The following is a 21,369-nucleotide window of genomic DNA, read 5'->3' on the forward strand; positions in this document are numbered from 1 at the left end:
TTTGTGTTGCAGGGTCTCCCATACATGAGAGAGCATACAGCAGGACATATTCTTTGCAGTTTGCGAGATCAGATTCCGCGGCTGACTCAGGCAGAGAGAGACACATTGTCGATTGTGGGATTATGGTATGCGATCCTCATGCCAACCATTCGGTTCCATCCTGCGATGTTGATGGCACTGTTGGAGCGATGGGATCCTGACACATGCACATTTCATCTTCTAGTAGGGGAGCTGACGATCACACTTGAGGATGTGTACCGCATACTTCGTCTTCCTATCAGAGGAGCTACTGTTACATATGCGACCGATCGGTCAGCGGAGGACGATCAGAGAGAGCAGGTATATTGTATAGGGAGAGTCATGTCGAGCGAGACGAGAGGTCGCATCATGGTCAGCTGGCTCTTACATCCTACAGGAGAGGTTCCCCTTGTGAGACGCCTTATGATCGCCATCATAGCACTAGCCGTCTGCTCTAATGGGCGAGGTACGCATATTCATGGGGGTCTCACATGGTGCATCAGAGCTATGGAGAGACATAGGAGAGTGTATGCTTGGGTTCGGAGTATGCTTGCACATCTCTATCACGACCTTGAGGAGTATGTTTTTGGACAGGGTTGCAGCTTGATGACATGCACACTTCTGCAGGTGTGGATATTTGAGCATTTCACATGCACCAGGCCTGTCGGCTTTCCGATGAGTACGGCTAGCGAGCGACCTAGGGTGTTTTCTTATCCACTTACCAGTGAGTGGAGATTTGGAGATTTGCTATATTGGAGAGTGATTTTTGATAGATTGACAGCCAAGGTGACAGTATGGAGACCCTATCTGCGGATGCACAGATGGGATGGGATGGAGAGACAGTTAGCATGCTTACAGAGGAGCCGCCTGCTGCGGGGACGATATTCACATATCATAGTCCCATTCTACTTTGACCGAGTACAGAGGCAGTTTGGGCTAGAGCAGTGCGTTCCAGCCGATGTACCCATCTATACTCGACACCCATGAGTCCTTCCCAGACCTAGAGCAGTAGCGAGACCGACGATAGATGACATCGAGATTACAGATATAGAGGGATCCGATCAGGATGTAGTCACTGATTACTCTGCAGAGCCTGGAGCACAGCGCAGGTATGTCTCATGGTTTGTGAGATCATACCCAGGGCCTATCTTTCCACCAGATCACCCGACAGGCCATCCAGGTCCATGGAGACATGGGGACTGAGATGAGGACCAGGGATCTAGGTCGGAGGAGCCAGAGGAGGGAGAGGGTCATGAGGAGGTAGGAGATCCTGATCCACCCATAGGAGATCAGCCTAGTGCCGAGGAGGAGGGAGAGGAGGATGACACAGATAGAGATAATGATGAGGAGAACGAGGATGCAGATGAGGACGAGGATGAGGAGGAGGATGAGGATAGAGATGATGAGGAGGGGTCAGATGCAGCTCCCCACCATTCAGGAGATGATACCATAGCCCTGGATCCTCCTCTTATTCCCCAAAAGGGGGAACATGAGGCGATGCGGAGACCTATTTCTAGTACGGGCCAGCCTACACCCATCGTGCATAGATTGTTCGAGCGTGGGGAGCCTAATAGTTCCCAGTCACAGATGCTACCATATCATGATCCCTACTGGCGTGAGGGAGATCCAGGTATAGTAGGTTTATATTGATTGATTAATGTTTTGATGATATAGAATGGTACTAATACAAAAATCTGTTCTACTGCTACAGCTAATGTGCAGGAGTGGCGTTCCCTGATTCAGCAAGCAGTGACAGACATTTCCACGATGGCACAGATCCCTAGTTCCTCACAGATTGTTTATAGGCCTCAGGGGAACATGGGTTGGCATGAGGACTTGTTTTCCCCATTCCGATTACAGGTAGACATATGGAGGGAGAGAGAGAGAGTTCTATCAGAGAACCTTCAGCGTGCACAGCGAGATCTAGTAGCAGCTCAGGCCGAGGCTACCTCCTATCGCGCGATCCTTATGGATAGGGATCGTAGGAGTTCCTCTCAGAGTCACTCACGGTCTATATTGCGCTACACACCTATGGGTCCACCTGCACGGCCGGATCAGAAGGGAGCATCTAGTCGACACTCTCCAGCCACCAGCCCCAGGGATAGGAGATGATTTTATGATGTAGGATAGGTCACATTTTGGATGTACAGTGACCTCTATTTGTATACGATCCACATATATATATATATATATATATATATATATATATACATGCTTCTCTTTGTCTCAAATGTGTTATCTTTAATGCTTAAAACAATGTATATTCTGCTTTGATTAAATCTAATACATTTGGTAGATGTACATGTATGTTCAAGATTTAATTTCCATGTGATTGATTTCTCAATGCTCCATGATTAAATTGATACATGTGTGACTTAATTAAAATATTTAATCAAGTACTACATTGATGATAGGGAAGAAATATGCATTAAGTCTAAGAATCATATAACTAGTGTGATTTAGTTAAATACAACATGATACGATTCTACTTAACGCATAGGACATTGTATAATATGCTAGCATAATGGAAACGTAAATCTTTTATAATTTACATAAATGAATTCAAGACAAACTATAAAGTAAATAAACACGCTTGTCAAGAACGAAGCAATATAGATTAAACACCATAACATTTAATTCTATTTTGCTCTAATAAGGAGATACTAACATATTACCCAATGTTGAAGAACTGAAAAGAAGATAAATAAGGAATGAAGAATTAAGCATAATATCTACGCAAGTGCATAGCATTGATAGGTTCTTTAAGAGGCGTACCATCTACATCCACTATTTTGTAAGTACCTGATCCATAATCTTCAATAACGATGTATGGTCCAAGCCAATTAGGACTAAATTTTCCCTTTTCTGCAGGTAAGGCATTCACATTGCGCTGATTCTCATAGAGGACTAAGTCACCTACTGAGAAGGAACGTTGAATAACCTTATCATTATAGCTTCGTTGTAGAGTTTTGTGATACACTTGAATATGCTCAAGAGCGTTTATACGCTGTTCATCAAGCATCTCAAGCTGTTGAAGTCGTTGTTCTCTATAAGAGTCATCATCTACTATACCTTTGAGAGAAACCCTAAGTGATGGAATCTCTAATTCTAAAGGCATAATAGCGTCAGCACCATAAACAAGATTATAAGGAGTAGTTCCTGTAGCAATTCGTACACTCATTCGGTAGGCCCAAAGAGCATAGATTAGCTGATTACTCCAATCCTTACCATGCTTATTCACGGTTTTGCGAAGAATTTGTTCAATTACTTTATTGGATGATTCGGCTTGACCATTTGACTGAGGGTAGTATAGTGTAGAAAATCGATGTTTGATATGATACTTCTCGAGGAATTTCTTCACGTCCTTGTTCTTAAATGATGTCCCATTATCTGAGATTATAGTGGAAGGTATCCCGAATCGAGAAATGATATTTTCTAGAAGAAATTGACAAATCACTTTAGCAGTAGTAGAGCGAAGGGGAATAGCTTCTACCCACTTCGTAAAGTAATCTGTTGCAGTTATAATGAAGGTGTGTCCTTGAGATGAAGGAGGAGAGATTTTACCAATGAGATCCAAACCCCATGCGGAGAAAGGCCAAGAAGCTACTTGAGAACGAAGTTCTTGGGCAGGAGCATGAATCAGATTATTGTGTTGTTGACATTGATGAGATTTCTTAACAAATGAAAAAGAATCCTTCTGCATATTTGCCAATAGTATCCCATACGAAGCAATCTTTGCACCAAGGATTTGCCTCCAAAATGCCCCCCACAGGCACCTGAATGTGCCTCTTCAAGAGCAATGGGGATTTCCGATTTGTTAAGACAGCGAAGGAGAATATCGTCATAACCCCTTCGGTAAAGGACATTAGAAAGAATGATATACCTAGCGGACAGCTTGCGGATTCTAGCCCTAGTGTTCCTATTGGTAGAATCAGGAAAGGTACCATCGGTCAAATGTCTTACGATATGCGAATACCATTCGTCTGAATCTACAAAGTCACAACATGTTACCAAGCTAGAATCGTCTACAATAGCTGGAGAAATAAGGTTGTGAATAACAAATTTAAGATCAACCACAGGGTCCTCTAAAGATACAAGAGAGGCCACACATGCCATTGCGTCCGCATGTCGATTATCTTTTCGAGGAATAGGTTCCATGGTATAAGAATCAAAATTTTGTAATAAAGAGATAGCAAGATCTTTATATTGTGATAATTTGTCTTGTTTTGCTTGATACAATCATGTTACTTGTCTTATAATCAATTGAGAATCTCCATAAATATGTATGTGCTTTATATTCAGAGCTAAGGCTGCTTTTATTCCTGCTATAAGAGCCTCATACTCAACAATGTTATTGGTACACAGGAAATTTAGACGATAGGATAAAGGAATGGATTTCTTTGTAGGAGAAATCAGAACAACACCTGCCCCCGATCCCGTACGACACTTAGAGCCATCAAAGTACAGTTCCCAAGTTTCATATTTTTCTGTACAAAGAATGAAATCATTGGGAAAAGACTCAGGATTAGGGAAGGAGAAAGGTGAAGGGGCCTCAACTAAGTGATCGGTTAACGCTTGCCCTTTAATTGCTTTTTGTGAAACAAATTTAAGGTCAAATTCAGTTAACATCATAACCCACTTAGCTAGGCGTCTTGATAAATCAGTTTTAGAGAAAAGATGCTTCAAAGGATCAAACTTTACCATGACGTGGACTTCTGAATTTAAGAGATAATGTCTCAATTTTTGAGTCGCAAACACCAAGGCCAAGCATTGTCTTTCTATCGCAGAATATCGGGACTCATAATCGAGTAAGGTACGACTTATATAATAAACCGGACATTCCTTACCATCTTTATCATGTTGTGCTAATAATGCTGTGAGAGCATTAGAAGAAGCAGCTATATACAGAAGGAAGGGTTTAGACGGTGCGGCAGGTTGAAGAATAGGAGGACTAGCCAAATACACTTTTAAATCCTCAAATGCTTGCTGACAATCTTCGTTCCATTGAAAAGTGATATTCTTTTTGAGAAGTTGGGTAAAAGGAAAGGTACGATCCGCAAGTTGAGATACGAACCTACGAATAGCTTGAATCTTTCCTTGTAAGCTTTTAAGTTGAGACACATTTCTAGGAGGTGGCATGTTGACAATAGCATCTATTTTCTTAGTGTCCACCTCAATCCCATGATGCGAAACTATGAATCCTAATAGTTTTCCACTATCCACACCAAAAACACATTTTCAGGGATTCAAGCGCATGTGATATTTACGAATTCTTTCAAAGATTTGACGGAGGATTTTAATATGATCTATGCGAAGAATGGATTTGGCCAAAATATCATCAACATAATCTTCTAAAATCTTATGCATATAATCATGAAAGATAAGGGTCATCGCTCGTTGATAAGTTGCACCGGCATTTTTAAGTCCAAAAGGCATCATTATCCAACAAAACGTACCCCAAGGAGTGGTGAAAGCGGTTTTGAATTGATCTTGAGGGTTAATGAAAATTTGATTGTATCTTGAAAAACCATCCATGAAGGATAACAAGGCATGTCCTGCCGTAGAATCAACTATCATGTCAATGTTTGGAAGAGGGAAATCATCTTTTAAAGAAGCTCTATTTAAATCTCGAAAATCGGTACACATTCTTATTTTATTATCTGGTTTAGCCACAGCGACAATATTTGAAATCCATGGAGAATAGTCAATAGGGCGGATAAATCCAGCCTCCAATAACTTTTCAATCTCAGCCTTAACAAGCAGAGCCACCTTAGGATTCATTTTTTGAATCTTTTGTTTCACGGGCTTAGCATCAGGAACTAAGACAATGTTATGAGTGAAAATCTTAGGATCTATACCAGGCATGTCAGAGTATGTCCAAGCAAAGATCTCAGGGAATTCATGCAATAACTCTTCATATTGTTTTTGTTCTTCTTCGTCCAAGCATTTTCCAATTTTAATAACTTTCTCTTTATTGCAAGGATCCATCTTAACATCAGTGGTGTCACTTATGAGAAGATTACTTTGTTGAGGAGTATCCTTTAACTGAGGGAATTCTTTCACAATCTCATCATTATCAATCTCTTTTCCAAAATAGGCTTCAGTGTTCAAACAATAAGGGAGTCCCCTATTGTGATGATAACGAGGAAGAGTGTCATAGGCTCCCAAAAATTCAGGTAAAGCATCATCGGTAGGGAAGACATCCAAAGCACAGGCACACGAAGGATCCCCATCAATATACTCGAGGTGTTGTATTGATAGAGCTGTAGAAATAGCATTAACACTAATGCATGGTCTTTTAGAAGTTTTAGTGCGTTTGTAGGGATTATAGCCAAGTCCAAAGGCATAATTTTGAAAATTAGTCTCTAGAGGAACTTTTATCCCTTGTTCATGAGCACCACAACCTTTTCCATGATACCCATTCTTAGCAAAAATGCAAAAACCACGACCATAACGATCAGCCATTTCAGAAAGAGGAGGTGGTTTTTCATAAGACAAAGAATCAAACTCTTCATAACTAGAGGTGTGAGGAGAAGAAGTTTGAGAAGCGGCCACAAAATTATTACTCATAGGTTCAGGTAAGATTGATTGATTTTTAGCTTCTTCCTTCTTTTCAACTTTAAGCTCTCTAGAAGGAACCTTATATTCACCTACAAAGGTGGGATTGAAATCCAGAGATCCCCAATCGTCCTCTGCGAGAATCTTCTCAGGATCAAGGGCCTTCTCATGTGTAGATTCAAGTCGAGAAGGATCTTCTTCAGGAGCTTTAGACTTCTCCAAAGAATTTTGATCATCAGAAAGTGGGGATTCATCTGTAGGTATCTTGTTTAAAGAGTCATCACTAGAAGAGGAAGGCTTAGAAGAACTCCCTTTGGAAGTAGATGTTTGCAAACAAGCTTGGAAATTAGTATCGCCTATCAAGGTATATGTCTTATTGTTATAAATGAATTTAACTTGTCTATGCAATGTAGAGGGGACAGCTTGCATACTGTGAATCCAAGGTCTCCCTAATAACAAGTTGTACGTTAAATTTCTCGACATAACATGGATAGGAGTAGGCAAAGTAACAGGTCCTACTGTGAGAGGTAAGGTGATAATACCTAATGAAGTCTTAGCCACATTGTCAAAGCCTCAAATGGGACGAGAATCAGGCTCAATGAGAGATGTATCCACATTCATCTTATGCAATAGATTGATGCTACACACATTAAGGCCAGAGCCATTATCTACTAGTGTTCGTCTTATAGCAGTGTCTTTCATGATAACCACAATCATCAAGGGATCATATTGTTGTTGGATTTCACTAGTAGGCAACTCATCTTGGGTAAACACAATTTGAGCTTTAGGATTCATCACAGAGTTAACTAAAGATGCTATATTACTAGATGTATTCGGTGGAGGAACATTCAAATCTTTCAAGGCATCTTGTAACATTCCATGATGAGCGAAAGAAGTTTGAATCAAATCCCAAAGGGATATCTTAGCAGGGGTAGCCTTAAGTTGTTCTATGAGATCATATTCCTTACTAAGCATTTGTGAAATATGCGGAGCTTGCGGAAGAATTGGTTGAGGAATCAGGAAGAGAAACTGGAATAACAGGAGGAGGATTAGGCTGCCTATTATTTCTGGTGTGATAAGTATGGGCAACCGCATGATAACTCTCTCTAGTTATTTGTTTGGCGTAACTATAAGGACTCACGGGCTTTCTTCCTTGCACAGTGATGATTGGTTTATTCGGAGTATGAAAGGAATCATGATCATACCCTCCTTGGACAGTAAGGAGAGGTGATTTAGGAACTTGAAAGGTGGGAGAAGGATAAGCACCTTGGACTTCAAAGAGAGGCTTATTATGCTCATTCAAGTTTATCATGTTAACCAATTTAGAAGTCTTGTTCTTGTTTAAAGATTTTGATAAAGCCACAAAGTCATCAAGAGCATCATCGAACAAAGCATGATCATATCGATTAAAAGGTTTATCTTTTGATTCAAAAGGAGACATCTCCTCATAGAGGGGATTATTGAACACAACCATGTTACTAGATTCAGTGGAAGAGTTGATAGGAATGTATCCTTGAGAGGAATCATTCGACTTATCTTTCTCATCACAACGAAATGGCATAGTAACAAGGTTTATGAGTTTTTGGTAAAATGAAGGTTTGGCATCTTTAGGGTTCAAAAACTCATCTAAAGCTTCATCTAATTCGTCTTGGCTATACTCATAATAATCATCAAAAGCATGAACATTTTGCAAATAAAAATCTGACATTTTGAAATAAAGGTTGCATAAAATTTAAACACACAACGCAAAGAAACACACCCTCTTTTTTTTCTCTTTTTAATGAAACATGAAATAAAAACACACTAAATCTAGATCTAGATCTAACAAATGCAATGCAATAGGAAGCAATAATAAGGTTCACGTCGGGTTCACCAAAAATGTGTAGGAGAAAAAGTGACACTTAAGCAAGCATGCCCTAATCTCACTTTCAACCACACACTTGCGGAATACGAAAGAGCCTAGAGGTATCACACAATTGGCTACTTCTTTTTGGTAAAAGAGAGAGCCACGGGCTACCTATTAGGATTTCTATTCCTTTGTTGTAATTGAAAGGTAAAATTATGCAAGTTCAATTCTTAACCCCAAAATGCAAGTATGAACTAATAATAAGATTGCAGAATTGAACTTAAACAATGGAAAGCTAAAAATACAAGGACAAAATAAGAATGCAGATGCGTACCCAGAGTCAAAATTTGATTGAAAATGTTTGGGATGGGGGCGCGGGCGCCACTGTCCTGAATCTGCACCTGAAACTGCACCGGAAACTACTGTCTGCAACTCTGGAAAACTGTCGGAAATGTTGTCTGTCAGGAGGACCAGGGCACCCAGCGCCTCTGTCCCAGGGACCAGGGCGCCCAGCGCCCCTGTCCTGGCAGGACCAGGGCGCTCCACGCCCCTGTCCAGGTCTTTTGTTCTGCAATTTGATGTGGAGTGTTGTCTCGACCTGCTCTTCCCGGATCTGTAACCTGCGGCGTCGTCCGAGTTCTGAAACCTGCACTTATATCTGAAAAGGGTATGGGCGGCTATATAGGGTTTTGCCTTAGTCAAACCCCCGCTTCGGTGATTTCCACCTCCATGAATAGCCAAGTTGTATTGTAAAATGTATTGTGTGTGCAGACCTAGTGTGTGTGCAAGGTCCTAAAATGCAAGAAAGCAAACTAGAGCAACCTAGAAAGTAAACCCTAATTGCTTGTAAATGATAAGGTAAATGCTCTAAATCAAGATGCAAAGTGATCTAAAGCATGAATAAAGGATATATTGAAGCTTATGCAAAGACATGAAAACAACATGAAATCATACCCAACCCCCAAGGGAGGGGTACAAGCCAATCTTCAGTCGGTAATCTCCTATTGTTCTTCAATGTCTTCCAAGCCCTAAATGAATGAAATGAATTTGATAAGTGCTTGATAGAAGGATGTTGAATGTTGTTGAAGTCTTCAAAGATCTGCTCTTTCGCTGCATATGAGGTTCTTGAAAACAAAATTCAGATCCGGATCCCTTCAAATGAAGAAAGAGAGTTCTTATGTATGAAACCCTAGGTCGTAATTTCGTCTTTTGGCCGACCTAGAGATTGAATATCCCACCAATTTCTCGGGGTTAAGCTTTATTTTATGATTGGATCGTGCTCCTAAAATTTCGGGAAAAATGTTCGGGACCATGTGCACTCCGGGCGCCACGGTCCTGACAACTTTTCACCAAATTTTCAGGGCCGTCGGATATGATGATTTTAGAGAGAATCCCGAAGTTACAGGCGATTTCGAGATGATTTGACCCCCGAAACTAAGCCCCCAAGTTCAAAATAGGACTTAATTAGGGTTTTTGATTGAATGATGTATTGGAAGAATAAAATGAAAGGGGCACACTTTAATGAAAAGGGCCCAACTTTATGATGTGGAAGATGATGAAATAGAACCTTAGACCTAATTAATCTGATTAATTAAGTGCTAAAGGGGAAATGCAATGCAAATGCAAAGTGCACTAAGGCGGGTGCTAAACTAGGTGTGAAATTGTACCACCCTAGCAAGTGCGTACAATTTACGACGCTACAAATAGATTAGGATGGTCAACAACTATTCCGAATGATCTTTTGAGCTAGTTCCAGAGTTGGCCAACACTGGACAACAGAGGTATCTATAGTATATTATGGAAAATAGCCCCTTCCATCTTAATTTGGGAAATAAAAGAAGGAAAGAAACATAAAGATCTTCAAAGCAAAATCTACGAATCAGGAGCAATTTATCAATAAACTAGAGGTGACCATAGTGGAAGTCACCAATAGCAGATTGTTCTCTCAACAAAGGAAGGAAGTAGTTCTTATTAGATGTGATGAAATAACAAGGAACATATGGCAAGGGCTGAAAATCCCACCTTTCATTGGAAATGACAATAAGAATAAGCCTAACTTGAGGGACCAGGCTAGGTGGAAACCTCCTAGAAGTGGATGGTATAAGCTAAACTTCGATGGAGCTTCTAGAGGTAATCTGGGAGTTGCAGGAATCATATGCATTATTCACAATTGTCTTGGAGAGGAGATAGGCAACATAAATAATCCTATTAGAGTAGATACCAACAAAATGGTTGAAATCCAAGCTTTAGTAGAAGGTTTACTATCAAGCAAAAAGCTAAACATTAATAAAATAGAAATCAAAGGAGAATTGGCCATAATAAATAATGCAATTAGAATAGGGTCTACTCCAAATTGGAAACTTAATAGCCAACTAGCAAGAGAAATAGATATACTCAATTCATTTGAAGAATTTTCAGTCAATCATATATATAGAGAAGAGAATGAGAAAGTAGACAGATTGGCCAACAAAGGAGTTGATGGAGCCTTTGATGAAATATTCCCAATTTCTAGCAGGTGTAACTGATCAGCCAGAGTATATGCTCAAGACTATAGTTGGTCTTCTTAGAACAAACCTTACACACAATTTAATTAAATGATAATGACTGTTGAGGAATGAACACTAAGGAATACTAGAATGTTTCCTTAGTAGAATCTAGTGCAGGGTCATATGGACTGGGTTCGATGGGCTAAGTTTCAAAGCATTGTGAGCAATCGTTGAGTTGGCCAACTAGTGTACTATATGAATTGATAAAATTAATGCGGTGTGTGTGGGATAGTTGAGAAGTTGGAAGATAATGATGAATAGTTAATCAAGAACTTCAACCTCCCAACTCATGATACTCTTGCACACTCCTAAGTACTCGACAAGGATTTTGTAGGTCACAAGAATATTAGCAATTTTTTCAGGGTAAAGATTGCCATTTAATTAGAACTTTGTAGATACTTGCTATCTCATCTTCTCTCGTTTCCGCAGGAGCAAGTGTAGAGGTTTCTAGGGCATCATAATGGAGTCGAACATTTGTCTTCTACCAAAGGATGATAGCAGGATGATGGCATTTAGGGGGAGGATTAAGCAAAAGAGGTTGAGCAAAATTCTGAATGAAATGGATGATCTGGCTAGTCGAGTCGTGAAAGAAATTATGGGGGAGGAAAACATCAATTATGATCTCAAGTTCAGGGTCAATTGGGATATCCCCACGACCTTTGTAGCTATTCTTCTGATTACGAAAATACCAAAACCAGAGGCAGTCTAGCTTTGCAATTTAGAAGTCTTTAAAAGAGACTCGTTGAAGGGATTATAAACTACGGTTCAAAATATCAAGGAAAACCTCATGATTCCTTACCCGAAAAACTATGAGGATCATAGTGGGGTAGGTTTATAGGTCTGGATAGAATAGTAGAAAAGTGTCCCATTCTGGTTCTAAAGGATAGGCAAGACTTTGAAGAAAGAAAGCCTTCAATTGCACGCAATATAGACTTTATCCAAAAATGGCTGAATTTGAAGGCGGACTCGGGGACTAAGTGGCTGAAGGATTATATGGTGGTGAAAGGATTTGAAGCTCCCCAGGATTTCCCAAACATTGAGTTGGAAAGGTTCCGGGTGTTGCCGCCTGTGGTAATTAGGGCTTTTCATCTCCATGGAGGAACAAAAATCTCGAAGAGAGCCTCAAAGAAGAAATCATTTGTAGTCAAGGATAACGTTGAATCCTCCAATGTAGTTGCGAGGAGAATCCCTTCTCATGGAGACTGTGTATATGTGGACCAAAACTTGTTGAAATAGAGCAGTCCATGTTATGGGTGTTAACGCTTTAGGTACTTTGTATTTTTTGTGTATCATATAAGATAAATTGTCTTATCTCTAGGTTTAGCTGCCCTTACTATGGCATTTTCTGCCTAACCATGATATTATGAAGGGTTTTTGTTAATTATATGTAGATCTCGCATATATTTTAGTTCAAGACGAATTGTTCCTCTAGTTAGGATATTATAGCCCTAGTGTTACTTTGTATATTTAGATAGTCTAAACCGGTGGGTAATATCCACCAATTTTGGTTGCTATAATTCAACCTTATCAGAACAACATAGCTATCAAGACTGATATACATTATTATAAAGACTAATTTAAAACTACTTGTGGCCAGTGTATATGGATTTTGGTTGGTAGTTATCTTATTTTATTTTATTTTTTAAAGTTATTCATGCCCTGTGTTTATGGATTTCATATTGCAAAAGAATTTTGTCTTGATTTATTTGCATTCATTTCATTTATTGCCTATTTTTGGTTAAGCTAATAGGCTACTTTTGTTAAAATTAGTAGGCTTTGTTAAAATATACTATGTATGATTGGATAGTCCAGATTGGTGGTAATACCCACCAATTTTGGTAGCCATAGTTAAGCTTTATCTGACTAACTTAGCTATGAAGACTATTGGAGTTGAGAAAAAATCAACTCTACAACTCCCAAAGATCACTTGCATGCAAACCTGTCACAGAAAGAGAGAAGCAAAAAAGCTATGGAGGTCAGAATTCAGAGATCCAAAAAAGAGGAGTCATATTGATTGTGCAACAAGAATGCAATTCAATAATTATAGTTGTTATGAAAATACAAAGAGAGAATCCTTATAAGAAGATACTCGAAACCCTAAAGGTGAAAACCCTAAAGAATTATAAGATTCCTAAGTTTAGCTTAAGCATAGAGTATAATAGACTAATAATTAAATAAATAATTATTAGCTAATAAAAGATAACTCTAACAAGGCTAATATACCTTATACAAGCTAATTTTAAATTACTTGTGGACTGTGCTTCAGGATTTAGTTTGCAGAAGGATAATTTATTCGTGCCCTATGTTTATGAATTTTAGTTTGCAGAAGTTTTGATATATCTGTATCCATTTCATTTCCCGCTTATTTATGGTTATGCTAATCTGCTACATCTGTCAATAGGCTTTGCCAAAGCATCTAATAATCTTGTAGGAGACATTTCAGATTCAGGAGAAGGAAATCAGGTAATCTGTTAATAAAGGAACGAGGTTTTTTTACTAACGACTTAGGCCTTTTACCAAAAAAAAATAAGTTAGAAATAAAATTAATATTATATAATTATTTAATTTTAGAGTTTTGAGATATATAAAATATTTTTCTAAGTTATCAATTGTTATTTCTAAATTCAAAATAATTACAAAATACCTATAAATATTTTGATCAATTATAATATTATTGTCATCCTAATTAATAATTATTTTAAACTGTATGATTATTTCAAATGTTTTAATTAAATAATTTTTCATTAAGTTTAGCTAATTATAATTAATAATTTTAGGGTTATAAAATAATGTGAATAACCTTCACCAACCTCTCCAAATGTAAACTCACATATTGATGAAATGCAATAGGTGGCGATGCACATGAAGAAAATTATACTTGCAACAACACTCTACTGGAAATAACAAAACTTGATATTAATGCTTCCATTGGATCACATCAATATCTACAAAATAAATGATACAAAAGTTATACATATAATTTAACTTTTTATAATAAATATAAGGTTGTTAGCTTATTAATATAAGAATAAATTAATTATTTATCTCTCTCTACTTATCTCTCCTATCTACCACTCTCTCTCTCTCTACCTCTCTATCCAATTATCTCTCACTCTCTCTCTCCCTCTTTCCATCTCTCCAGCTCTCCGCATTTATCCCTCCCTCAATCCTTCTTTTTCCATGATATATCTTTATCTCTCTCCCTCTTTTCCCATACATCTCTATCTCTCCCTATTCCTCCGCCCCCCCTCTCTCTCTCTCCATATCTCTCTCCGTGATCTCCATCTCCATATCTATTTCTATCTCTATCCCCTATATCAAACCCTTGATCCTCTCCCCCCTCTCTCTCTCACTCTTCCCCCTTATCTCTCCTTATTTCAATCCATATCTCTCCCCCCATCTCTCTCCCTTTCTCCCTATTGCAAACATAACATGAGTCTATTGGTAATGAAGGCTTATTATCTTCCCATTTGAGAGGTTTTCTTTCAATCGTGCTTGGACTCCTATACGTGAATGCATAGTTGACAACATACTTCTTCATTTAGACCTTTGTTGCACAAACAACATCACTTACTAAACGACCTACTAATTGATCTCATGTACTACACAAATGTATGTAAGAAATAGACCAAATTTTTTCCTCATTGAATTTCCACGCCTCGTCGACGTACCCATTGCACACCAAGGTGCAATTGCTAGTAATTATTTGTCTTTTTATGAAATTATAAATAAATATTAAATTATTAAAACTAATTTTAATTCATAATTATTTATCTCATTAAAATACAAAAAATATATTTCGAATTAAAATCTTTCTTTTATTACTATCTTTTTTGAAAAGAATATTTTTTAATGTTATATTCTTTTATTAGATATTATCTTGTTTTTTAATTTATTCTAATTATTCTAATTCTTCTCCTTTTAAGAACTATTTTTTATTAAGTTAAAATTTTATATTACTTTTTATGTGTTTTTGTGGAATTAAAAATAATAATCAAAATATATTAGTGATGCTCTAGAAATGGGGACAAGGCAACAAAAAAGTTCAATGTTAATAAGTTAGTTTCAACCATAAAACCAAAACAAAGAACTAAAAACCATTCCAAACATATCAAAAGAGATTTCAAAAAGCATGAAAGAAGTTTAACAAAATAAAAGAAAGGAGAAGAGCCTCCCTAAGATGCTTCCATGATGCCTTTTGATGCTTCTCCCTTGTTTCTCCCCTCTCCAAGTCCCAAATGAGTGTAGCTCTCAGCTTTTAGCACTAGCCATGGATGCCATATGGAGATTCAAGATGGTTGAATATGATAAGCAAATGCTATGCAAGTGTAGACAATGATGCTATGAAAAAGCTCTATGCTAATACCTGTATAACAACAATACTCTAATGCTTCCTTCTTTGCTTGAGGAGAAGGGTTCTATTTATAGAAGAAATGGGGAAATGAAGGGTTAAGATTGAGCAATCTTAACAAGGGTTAGGATTGAAAGATATTCAATCCATGTGAGACTTTCAACCCAATCCCATGTTGACAAGTGTCACCATGAGGAGGCTTGAGAGGAGAGATAAGGAGCATTAAATGGTTGAGGGGACATGATGGTTACCTTGGGGGGTTGGGTTAGGGTTAGGTTAATGGATATTCCTTTTATCCAAGGGATAAATGAATGTGCAAGGGTTAAATGGTTACCTTAGTCAAAGAAATAAATGTTTTGAAGAGACCCATGAGTCAAAAGGATGGTTAAGTTAGAGGAAAGTCTCTAACCAAAGGTAAAAGGTGAGTTAACCATAAATGGTTATGTAAGAGCCTTTAATGGTTTGGAAGACTTTAGAGGTTAACCATTTGAAGACTTAAAGCCTTAAATGCCTTTCAAAGACTTTGAGGGCTTTGAGAAGTGACTCCAAGTTGCTTAGGAATGTGACAATATTTAGGGGATGGATTAAGCTAATTAGGAAGGGGTTAGAAGAATCTAGAAGGGGGTTAGGATTGCAAGTGGGTTTTGTAGGAGAATGCAAGTGGGAGGAATTTTGGGATTTTCAATTAAAATAAAATTATTTATTTCAATTAAATGGTGTAATTTGCATTTGGGTAAATATTCAAATAAATATTAATTTATTTAAACGAGAAAAAGGAAGATAAAGCATTAAATGCTTGAAGACTTTAAGGGAAACCTTTAAAGGCTTGAGAAGACTCTAGAAGGAAGCCATTAAGTTTGAAGACTTTAAGGGAAACCATTAAAGGCTTGAGGAGACTCTAGAAGGAAGCCATTAAGTTTGAAGACTTTAAGGGAAACCATTAAAGGTTTCAAGTGGGTGAGGATAAATAGGATTTTAAATAAATAGTTTATTTATTTAAAATAGTTGTGCAACTTGCATTTGTAGGAAAATGCAAGTGGGTGGAGGATAAAGGTGATTTAAATAAATGTTAATTTATTTAAATGTGAGAGGTGGGATTTGGGGGAATTTAAATAAATATTAATTTATTTAAATGTGAGAGAAGATTTAATTAAATAAATATGATTTATTTATTTAATTAATGGTCTGAATTTGGTTAGGTGAATTAAATCAAATAAATTGAATAATTTATTTAATTGATAGGAGAAGAGGGTTAAGATAAATTAATTAAATATTAATTTAATCAATTATTGATTGATGGTTAAATAATCAAATAAATACTAAATATTCATTTAATTAAGTGGACAGATTTATGTGACTACAATTAGAAATAATTTAATTCATACATTGTCTTATTAAAATTTTATTTGTTGTAGAATTATTATATTTTAATTTCTATAATAAAATAAATTTCAACCTAAAACCTAAATTAAACATTTAGAGTGAGAGAGCAAAAGAGAGAAACTAACTTTTGATTACTCATTCCATGCCAATAAATTAAGGATAACATGTGTTCTTGGGGAGTTATGTTGAGGCTAGCATGCCATTTAAGTATTCTCTCTCTCTCTCTCTCTCTCTCTCTCTCTCTCTCTATATATATATATATATATATATATATATATATATCTCTTTATCTATCTCCGCATCTCTTTCACTCACACACACGTTCCATGTTTCTCCCTCCTTATCTCTATTTCTTTATCTCTCTCACTTGCATAGACACGTACTCCCTAATTCTTCCTCCCTATCTCTACCTCTCTATCTCTAGACCTTATTTCTCCCGCTCTCTCTATATATCCCTCTCCACCTCTCCATATATCTGGTGCAGGGGCACAAAGGCAATTTTGTTGTGTTGATTCCAAGAGATTGGAATCATGTTGTTTTGGTTTGTAATAAGGTCAATAGGTCTTTGAATAAGTGCTCAAATGTTTGTAAGGACCCTAGGAGTTACTGATTAGCCAATTTTGGCATATGGGCTCTTAAGGGTGCCAGATAGAGAACTTGGTAGAATAAGTTGTTATTGAGTTATAATAGGTTGGTTTGATGTTGTTTAGAGGTTTATAAGGTCATTTGGATCATTTGGAAGTGACCTAGGTTGGACTTCAAAAAAGTTGCTCACTTATGTAAAAAGTTGTAAAAAGTTGCAAAAGTTGCTCATAGCAACTTTGCAACATTTACACTTTCACACACCAATGGCTAGTTGGTTGTCTTTTTTAGTTGAAGGCATTTGCAACCGACCCAAGGCCAATATAAGTCTTGGGAAAACTGATGAGAATGGTTGGTTGAAGAATTCAAACAAGAAGAGCAAGTTTAGCCTTTCAAATTTTGTGTTTTAAGCGAGTATAGTTGAGTTTAATTGGATTTGTACGGTCTGTACGGACTTCCAAGTCCAAACAAATGCATGAATTGTTAGAGAAGAGACATATCTTTCATTTGATGGTGGTTTGAAGTTTTGAAGTGTTATAGATTGCAAGTTTTGTCATTTTTGTTGTAGGCGGGTCCTAAAGACCTAAAAACCAGGGTTTTGAGGACTCTATGGCCCATTCCTAGCATTCCATGGTTGAACTCCATACTGAAGCCTTATGGAATGTTAGGTGGACTTGTAAAGTATGTTTTCATTTTGGTTTTAGGACAAGGGAGGCTAAACTCCAGATTTGCCACCATACCCTAGGCTTGGCACATTGAGTTGGCAAGTAATGGGGATTATGGACAACAAGCACTAGATGGGTAAATCCAATGGATGGGATTGAGACAAGGTTGGATTAGACATCCTCATGGATGTATAGAACTGAAGCAATCATCAGAATCCTTGAGCAATTGGACTGGTGAAGACCTTCAAGAAAATCCCTGTTTGTAGGCGTAAAAGAAGGGAATTAGGCCTAAAAAGGGTTAGGATGGTTAGAGACCAAACCCATGTCAAATTATGAGATATTGTATGAAGCTTCCAAAAGGGTATTTGGAATGCTAAAGAGTTCATAGGGGTGTTCAGGACTTCTGACAGATAATTGCAAAATACCTTGCAGGTAGGGCTAATTGTACTAGGTCTCCTAGTAGGCCTAAAAGAGCAGATCAACCCTAAAGCTTGGGATCGATAAACTCCAATGTCTTAAAGGAAGGGATAGGGTTGGAAAACTAAGACAAATCATCTCTAAGTGTGTTGGTCATGTGTGAATAAAGATCCTATGGTAGGGGGGGTTAGCTCTTGGTTAAGGTGTGAGAAGGTGTTGGGTAGGAAAGTCTCTATTAAGGAGTGTTGGACACTCACAAAACAAGGGGTGGTCACCTTAGTCAAAAGAACTTGGGAAGGTTAGTAAGGGTGGTCCCTACAACCTTTGGAGGGTTGGAAAGTGTGGGAACCATTGTATAGTTCAAGAGACAACCTAAAGAGACATCAAAAGTAAGCAAACCTAGCGGGAGAGCCTAACCACTCTACATCAATATCACTTCATATACCTTTATCTTTTGTATCTCTCTGTCTCCCCTTTGGTCATTGCCACCATCTTTCTATCTTTATTTCTCCCTCTCCCTCTCTCTAATGCCCTTAATGATTTACAAGTTATATCTACTCTCTCTCTCTCTCTCCTTTCTATCCCTATATATCCATCTTTCTCCCTGTTTCTATCTCGTCTCTCCCTCTCTCCCTCTCTCCCTATCACTCCCTCTTTTTATATCTCTCTACTTCTATTCTCTCTAATGTGTACACACACACTCCATGTTTCTCCCTTCCCATCTCTATCTTTCCCCCTCTGAATCTATCTCCCTCTCTCTATCTTTATCTCTCTCTCACTCCTCTATTTATCTCTTTCAATACATATATCTTTATCTCTCTCCCTATCCCTCTCTCTCTATCTATCTATATTTCCCTCTATCTATACCAATCTCTCTCTCTCTCTCTCTCTCTCTCTCTCTCTCTCTCTCTCTCTCTCTCTCTCTCTCTCTCCTCATCTCTCCCTCCCTCATTCCCTCCCTATACCCCTATCTAATTCTTTATCTCGACCTCTCTTCCTTTTTCTTCACGCATATCTCTTTATCTCTCTCTTTCTCTTCCAACATATGTCTATCTCTCCCTCTATCTCCTCCCATTTCTCTCACACTCTCTCCATCTCTACTTGTATATTTCTAGCTCTCTATTTATTATCTCTCTCCCTCTCCACCTCTCTCTAAATCTATATATCTCTCTATAGATCACCATCTATGTATTTTAATCTCTCCCTTTTTCTTTATAGATTTCTCTATCTCTTCCTCTTTATCTCTCCCTCTCTATCCCCCATCTTTCTATCTTTATCTCTCCCTCTCCCTCTCTCTATCTCTCTATCTATTTTTTCCCTCTTCCTCTATCACTCTATCTTCATCTCTATCTCTATATTCCTCTCTGCCCCCATATCTCTAGACATACCTCCCTCTTTCCAGTCATCTCTCTCTCTCTCTCTCTCTCTCTCTCTCCTTGGACCTCTATATTGTTATCTCTTTTCCTTTTTATATCTATCTCTCCATATCATTTCTTTCATCTATCCCTCTATCTCTATCTAGTTATCTATGTCTCTCTCTGCTACCATCTACCATCTCTCTCTCTCTCTCTCTCTCTATATATATATATATATCACTTCTTATCTCTACCTATATCTTTCTATCTCTCCCTCTCTCTTCCACTATTTATTTTTCTCTTCCATATCTATCTACTCCTCTCTCTCTCTCTCTCTCTCTCTCTCTCTCTCTCTCTCTCCCTCTTCCTAGCCCTATCTCAACCTCTCTCTCGCTCTCACCCTATTGCAAACATAACATGAACCCATTGGTAATGAAACTTGATTATCTTCTTGATTCAAACGTTTTGTTTCACTTATGATTGGATACTTGTACATAGATGCATAATTGATTCTAAACTATCACTTCTCCATCGAGACCTTTATTGGACAAACAACACCATAGTCTATCAATTGACGTCATGTACTACATAAATTTATGCAAAAAAATAGACCAAAATTTTCCTAATCAACCTTCCACACCTTTTCGACATACCCAAGGTGCAATGCCTAGTATAAATTTTTTTATAATCAATCCAAATTGTCTTGACAAAGATGTCTTTTAGCATTTTTTATATAATTTTTTTAAAGCCGCTGACAAAGGGCCCTGTCGTCTCTTACAACAAAACGCTCGTCCGTAAGTTAGGAATCCAAATGCTGTCTAGTAAGGCCGACCCACAAATTAATTTACGCAAAAGGTAAAACAAGCGACTTTGAAAAGATATTCGTTAAAATCCTACAGAAAATGTTTTCAAAACAAACATTATTATAATCCTCTTTGCGTGGGTTTCGAGTTTGGGGCGAATTTTTTTCTACCCGCTCCCCCTTCTAGTTTCCTAATTTTTTCAGTTCACACAGGGAAGGTATTCATCAATACGCAATGTCATAAGACCGATTCTCGCTAAACATAATTTTATGTTTAAATCATATGGAGCTGTGGTGGTTTGCGCTGGTTATTTGCTGTGCATTTGCATTGTGCAAATTCTTACTGATGCTCATTCCTCCTGTAGTGCCTGCAATCGACGTAGACGCATCTGACGGTATGCGTTTAATCTACTTATATATCTGTCTGTGCTTTTGGAAGACTGTATCAAACCTTTGCTTCGCTGGTTTAATGAGCAATTAATGCTTACTGATATTAAAACCCTCTTAACTAATTGATCTATATTCTTTGTAACATAACATCCCTTATTACAGTGCTGGATGATGGGAGCCAAACAAAGGAAGAAGGCTATATTTATGTAAGTTGTTTCACTCCCATTCCTTGCATATCTTCATTTATAGTATTTTTAATTAGAACGATTAGACTGCATTAATATAAGTTAAATTAGATTAGTGTGCCGGGGGTATGATTATACATAAACTAGAGCTCTATTGTGTTGTTTTGAAATATGCACATAAAAATTTAGAGGTGACATTTTAGATTTTCCTCCAGCTAGCAGGCCAATTTGATCTATTACAACCCTTTGTGAGAGCATTGTTTTTTTCTAC

General features: G+C 37.7%; 1 protein-coding gene across 1 annotated transcript in view; it reads left to right on the forward strand.

The window, feature by feature from the left end:
* The first annotated feature begins 20,535 nt into the window (after positions 1-20,535).
* The window catches only part of LOC131065547 (aldehyde dehydrogenase 22A1), a 148,603-nt gene continuing 147,769 nt past the window's right edge, over positions 20,536-21,369 (forward strand). Inside the window, exons 1-2 of the mRNA XM_058000081.2 lie at positions 20,536-20,918; positions 21,076-21,119. Coding sequence (XP_057856064.2) covers positions 20,807-20,918; positions 21,076-21,119 — 156 coding nt within the window. The 5' untranslated portion in view covers positions 20,536-20,806. The remainder of the gene's footprint in view (positions 20,919-21,075; positions 21,120-21,369) is intronic.

The sequence above is a fragment of the Cryptomeria japonica genome, chromosome 4 (genome assembly GCF_030272615.1).
Source record: "Cryptomeria japonica chromosome 4, Sugi_1.0, whole genome shotgun sequence".
Classification (NCBI taxonomy): domain Eukaryota; kingdom Viridiplantae; phylum Streptophyta; class Pinopsida; order Cupressales; family Cupressaceae; genus Cryptomeria; species Cryptomeria japonica.